This window comes from Macaca fascicularis, chromosome 9, assembly GCF_037993035.2.
Source record: "Macaca fascicularis isolate 582-1 chromosome 9, T2T-MFA8v1.1".
NCBI classification, from domain to species: Eukaryota; Metazoa; Chordata; class Mammalia; order Primates; family Cercopithecidae; genus Macaca; species Macaca fascicularis.
The window spans coordinates 100,433,287-100,439,509 of record NC_088383.1 but is presented as its reverse complement, the minus strand read 5'-3'; the positions used below and the strand labels follow the sequence as shown (position 1 = coordinate 100,439,509).

The 6,223-nt window shown below is 43.2% G+C and overlaps 1 protein-coding gene across 1 annotated transcript; it reads left to right on the top strand.

The window, feature by feature from the left end:
- Positions 1–1,094: 1,094 nt before the first annotated feature.
- PPP1R3C (protein phosphatase 1 regulatory subunit 3C) lies at positions 1,095–5,740 on the top strand. The gene is made up of 2 exons (XM_005565941.4): positions 1,095–1,209; positions 3,321–5,740. The coding sequence occupies exons 1-2, from the start codon at positions 1,196–1,198 to the stop codon at positions 4,258–4,260; spliced, it is 954 nt and encodes a 317-aa protein (XP_005565998.1). The 5' UTR covers positions 1,095–1,195; the 3' UTR covers positions 4,261–5,740.
- Positions 5,741–6,223: the final 483 nt, after the last annotated feature.

The following is a 6,223-nucleotide window of genomic DNA, read 5'->3' as shown; positions in this document are numbered from 1 at the left end:
TCAGGCACCAGGTGCCTTGAGGTGATAGAGTAAAAACTCTAGCTGAGAGATCAAGTAGAAACTTAGGAAGTAGCCCGGGTTGAACACAGGAGCTGGGCATCGTGCTGAGTCTGTTCATTGGCACCATCTTACTTCATCCTCAGAACGTTACTATCTCCGTTTTACATATGAGGAAACTGAGGTTAGAACTTGCCTAGATTCGTGTAGCTAGTAAGTGTCAATTCAAAGACCTTCCAGCTAGTTTTGGTTGAGCCAAAGGGGCTAGAAGACCTGCCATTAGTTAGATTTTCATTTCAAAAATAAAACCTCAGCATGAAGTGCCTTTCCCAGTGATACTCAGCGTGATTTTTTTTCTTCTTTCACACATACGGCTGTATGTGTGAAAAGGGTCATTTCTCTTCCGGCTTTAGTGTTCCCCGCAGGGGAGAAAATTGAAGAATAGACAGAAATACAAAGTATCTTTTAATTAAATGCCACCTCGCTGTTTTATGGGGCTCGTATGCTTTCCTAACATTTGTTAGATAAGTTGGTAATTCCCGGCAGCTGTCTACTGTGTGGTGCATCTGTGAACCCATAACTAACAGAAAAGCATGAAGCCAGTTTGGGATCGCGCAGGCTAAGATGAGGGAGAAATGCGGATACACCGGGCAATGAACAACATAAACATTTCAAATGCGATACACATTCGGATTGAGCCACATCTGTGTGGAGATTCAACTGCACTGACCCACAAAGCTATTCCCAAGTAACAGCCGCCCCAAGCCTGAGGCACTGGCGCCCCGCCTGGGCGAGGCTGGCTGCGCTCTCTCTTGGCCGGCGCCCGTTGCATGCGGTACGTGCCTGCCCGGCCCCTCGCCCAGGGTTCCCGTTACGCGGCTGCGTCCAGCTGGCCGCGGAGTCCCAGAACCTCCCCGGGATGCCCAGCTCGCGCTCTGCACGTCCGGCCCCGGGGCGATCATATTCCCGGGGCGAGGGCTCTCGCCCCATCTGGGTGCTGGTTGGTCGCGCCATGGGGCCCGAGGCCCGGCGATTGGTCCCAGGAATCGGGTCACGTGCTTCGGAGCAGATAAGCGGCCTCTAGGCGCCAGGCCCTCAATCTCTCCCAGCGACCGCCGCGGGGGAAGGCAGGGAGCTGTGGTTCGAATTTGTGCAGGCAGTGGGTGCTGGCTTTCACGGTCCGCCGCCTGTCTGCCTAATGAGCTGCACCAGGTAGGTTCGCTGCACCTCTGCGCGGTAGGAACACAGGGGAACGCACAGCTGTGGGGAAGTTGGGGGGGCGTTTCAGTTCTGTCATGAGGATAAGGGAACTGACTGCTTAGTTGAATCTGGCAACCGAGAGGGCTTGGAGGTGTAGAAATTTGACTCTATTTCTTAAGCAGAGCCTATTTTAGCAATCAGCATCTTAAAGCAGAAGTTATCTTAACGTGAATCAGCTTGAGTTCTGATTTTCTCATGGATGCGGCTGTTCTTTTGGTCCTGCACAAATGTCGCAAGGACTCAGGCAGCTGAAGTGGTGAGAACAGCACTCTGACATTGCTGGTTAGGTGGTTTAGCTTGGAGGAAAAAAATTACAGGACGACGTTTGCATTCATTCGTCCTTCTTATCACAGTTTGCCATAGCACAATCTCAAGAGTTTGAGCAAACAATTACTTTTAACTCTTGTCCAGGACTTAAAGTTCCAAGGAAATCACCCAAAGTAAAACTGTCTTTCTATAAATGCAAAAAGTAAAAATAAAATAAAATAAAAAAACTGCCATAAAACTACTTTAAATAGCTTCTCCAGACATAGCTTAGCAGAAGACTTCTCTAAAAATCCTGCCTATTAACTATTATTAGACCCACAAATATAGCTTTAGCTTTCATTTGTTTGTTCTAAGTTTGCAGGTCTCCCAGAAAAACCCCAGAGCTAATACAGTAAATTCTGCGAGTGTTATTACCCATTTTTGTGATAATGACCACTTGGATACATATTTAGAGCTGCTGTGAGGAGAGTTACTAAAGCCAGACTGAGAAATGTCGTGTACAGTATACACACACCTCTTACTTGTAAGGCTAAGATAGGGAAAAAAATCCTAATACCATAAGCTTGGAAATATATAATGAGGGCTAAAGGCCAGAGAAAAGTCTTCTTTATGGATGCTTCTTGGTTTAATATTGCTGAGCATAGTCATGTTTAAAACTTTAAATAGCTTTATTGTCTTTCTACTTATAAATGTCTATTAGAAAATGCCAAAAAAGGAACAAAAATGAAAATAGATAATCTATAGTCCTATCACCCAGAGATAATAATTATTACATTATTAGGAAAGGTGTATTTCTTACAGAGTTTTTCAATATTTATAAGCTTGCATACATATAATGTATATTTTAAAACACGCCAACTTTCAGGTAATCAGGTTTTCCACTTAAATGTGGACTTGTCATGGGCATCTCTTTAGATGAATTATCAGTTACACAGTTTGTAAGTACATATGAATTATTGACTTGTATTTCAGTGGTTATTTGTGAAAAATGAGGAAAAGCATGACAATCAAAGTACAAAGAGAATTCTTTGACTTCTTCTCTAGCCTTCTCACTCTCAAAACTGTTGCATGTTATTTTTGTTTTTTTTTGTTTTTCAAGTGAATTACCTTACCAGAGAAGTGTCAATCAATTTAGCAGCAAAATAAGCCAAAGTAGCCAGAGGGAGCAGAGGGTCTGGAACTGTGGCTTCTGAACCTCTCTGGTCATTAGAATCACCTGGGAAGCTTTAAGAGCATATCCATCCCTTGGCCCTAGCCCCAGAAGTTCTGCCTCAGTGGTTCTGAGTCCCAGGAATTGGAAAGAAAGAAAAAAGAAGAAAGAGAGAGAGAGAACGAGAGGAAGAGAAAAGAAAGGAAGGAAGGAAAGGAAGAAAGGAAGGAAAGGAAGCAGGGAAGGAGGGAAGAAAAGAAAGAAAGAAAATGAATTCCCCAGGCATAGTGACCAGACAGGTTTGAGGACCACTGGTCCAGAACAGAGCACACAGTTCTCAAGGCTGCCTGGGAGATAATCAAATCGAACCCTTTTATTTCTCAGATGGGGAGACTGAGACCCCCATCACCCTCTAAGTGTTTTAAGCAGTTAACACTTAGCCTTTAGCCAGCCAAGGGTAGAGGTAGACATAGAAAGAAGATCTGATCAGTTAATACTGTTCTCTTTTACTATATATGATAGCACCTGCCTGATATCTACTGCACTGGCTAAAATTCAGTCAGCACAAAAATAGTACATATGTATTTGGCACTGGGAAAGAGCACTTCCGATCCAGGTGATAATCCCTCTTCCCTTTGCATTCCAGAATGATCCAGGTTTTAGATCCACGTCCTTTGACAAGTTCGGTCATGCCCGTGGATGTGGCCATGAGGCTTTGCTTGGCTCATTCACCACCTGTGAAGAGTTTCCTGGGCCCTTACGATGACTTTCAACGAAGACATTTTGTGAATAAATTAAAGCCTCTGAAACCATGTCTCAACATAAAACAGGAAGCCAAATCACAGAATGACTGGAAGTGCTCGCACAACCAAGCCAAGAAGCGCGTTGTGTTTGCTGACTCCAAGGGCCTCTCTCTCACCGCCATCCATGTCTTCTCTGACCTCCCAGAAGAACCAGCGTGGGATCTCCAGTTTGATCTCTTGGATCTTAATGATATCTCCTCTGCCTTAAAACGCCACGAGGAGAAAAACTTGATTTTAGATTTCCCTCAGCCTTCAACCGATTACTTAAGTTTCCGGAGTCACTTTCAGAAGAACTTTGTCTGTCTGGAGAACTGCTCGTTGCAAGAGCGAACAGTGACAGGGACTGTGAAAGTCAAAAATGTGAGTTTTGAGAAGAAAGTTCAGATCCGTATCACTTTCGATTCTTGGAAAAGCTACACTGATGTGGACTGTGTCTATATGAAAAATGTGTATGGTGGCTCAGATAGTGATACCTTCTCATTTGCCATTGACTTACCCCCTGTCATTCCAACTGAGCAGAAAATTGAGTTCTGCATTTCTTACCATGCTAATGGGCAAGTCTTTTGGGACAACAATGATGGTCAGAATTATAGAATTGTTCATGTTCAATGGAAGCCTGATGGGGTGCAGACACAGATGGCACCCCAGGACTGTGCATTCCACCAGACCTCTCCCAAGACAGAGTTAGAGTCAACAATCTTTGGCAGTCCGAGGATGGCTAGTGGGCTCTTCCCAGAGTGGCAGAGCTGGGGGAGAATGGAGAACTTGGCCTCTTATCGATGAATTAAGCAACAATGTAACTGGTCTTGACTTGTCATATTCCCCCATGCAATCCTAGGTCTGTATTGCTCAATTTTAGGCAGCCTTTGCTACTCCATCAGTAGATTTAGATTTGAGCTTTTGAGACCTGGCTATGGAAAAGAAAGCCACTTGAGAATTTAGTGTTGGGGTCTATACAGATGATGTTACCCAATTTGGCTTTGGAGGTTCAAGTAACAGGTTGAAAACTATTTTTATAAAGGTGATACTTTTTCAGTGCCCTCCCTCCTTCCCTCTCAATCCACTAGCTTTCATGTTGGGCAAGGAAAAGTTGAAGAAGGATGGCTGATGGTGATGGAAAGCTGTGTTAATGGTATGAGGAATGTGTGAAAAGTATACACAAAGGGCTCTGAAGCTCAAGTCAGAGGAGTGGGAGGTCTGATCATTGTTGGTGGAAAAAATGTAAGGTTATTTGTGTTTTTAAGTTGGTTTTACAATTCTTTCCTGGGGAAATTATTTCTGGAGGGGAAAAAGATCCATTCTACATATCCATGTGGAGAAAAGTCAAATAACCTTTAAGAATGTGGGTGGTATTGGAGAAAGATGAATTATAGCTCTGGAGAATCAAGATCTTAAGTGAAGCCTTTCTGTTCAGATGTGATCTATAAAAAAATTATAATTTGGGGAAAGTTTAAGCAAATCTGGCTTTGCAGTCCTGATGTTATAAGTGACTTTGTGATCAAAATGTCAGGCTTGGGTTCTTGTTATAGAATGCTTGGTTTAGAAAAACCATGCCATCATCAATGACTAACAACATGTAGGGACTTCATGTCATGTCAAAGATAGTTCTTTGCAAGTGCCTTGATTAAATCAGAAAACTGTCATCGTTTAGCCCAAATATCTGAATGGTCATCTGATAACTCATGAGTTTTTGTCCTCATAAGATGGTCCGCTCTGTACACAGGCATTCCTCATGCAATAATGTTGTATCTTTGAGACCATTGTCAGTGTACACAACTCACATCCTTCATATTGAAGGTGACTCATTTTTCTGCACACTTTTTTGATGTGATGTTTGACGTGAGGCCCGACACTAGGATTCTCAATGCAAGAATCCAGTACCTTGCACATAGAAGTAGCAACCCATCACTTGCCTATTTTCATCTTGCTGTTTTCTTTTTTTTTAAAAATGGATGTGACTTGTTTTGAATGTTTTGTATTATACTTGTTTTTGTGTGCATTAATTCATTCTGTAGGCTCTTAAGAAAGGGAGTCCCAGAATGTTGCTTCTATTATTGTGCACAACCATTGAGAAGTGTTACAAGAATGCAGTTAATTTTAACATGTGTGATGTGTCATGGTGGAAAAGTACTATTGGAATAGCTCTGCAGTGACAAAATTTGAAGTTTGGCTAGCATCCATACTTTTTTACTGTAAATATTTCACTCTCCTCTAGCTATCCTTGATGAGCTTCTCACTTCAAGAATAAATGTGTTTGATATAAGACCTGAGTATATTTTCTTTCTCAAAGCCACAGTCAAATAAGAAACTCAACTGACATTCTCATTTTTCGTTGAGGAACAACTGAGCAGAGTTAGTATGGACTGAGACATGGATCCATCTGAGGATATTCACAAGGCCCCAGTCTCATTAGTGAGCACACTTCCTACCACCTGACCATTGGGGCTGGGGAGCAGGGGCAATAACTTGAGCTGTTGCTACTGCTTCTTCCCCCACCCTGACTGTCCTCATCTATGGTTTCTGCTCACATACACACAATCTCTGCTGGGTCAGGGTTATGTTGGAGGCCATGTCTCAGCTTTAAAATGGGGAAGGAGTTGGTGTGGGAAAGGTTGGAGTGGCTTCTACTCTTAGGCTACAGCACATTCCTGAATGGGCAGAACTTGCAGCTGCACAGAGGGGCATAGGGAAGGAGCAGTAGGTACCAGTCCTGGAATGAAGGGAGCAGCACAGCTCGTGAGAGGCA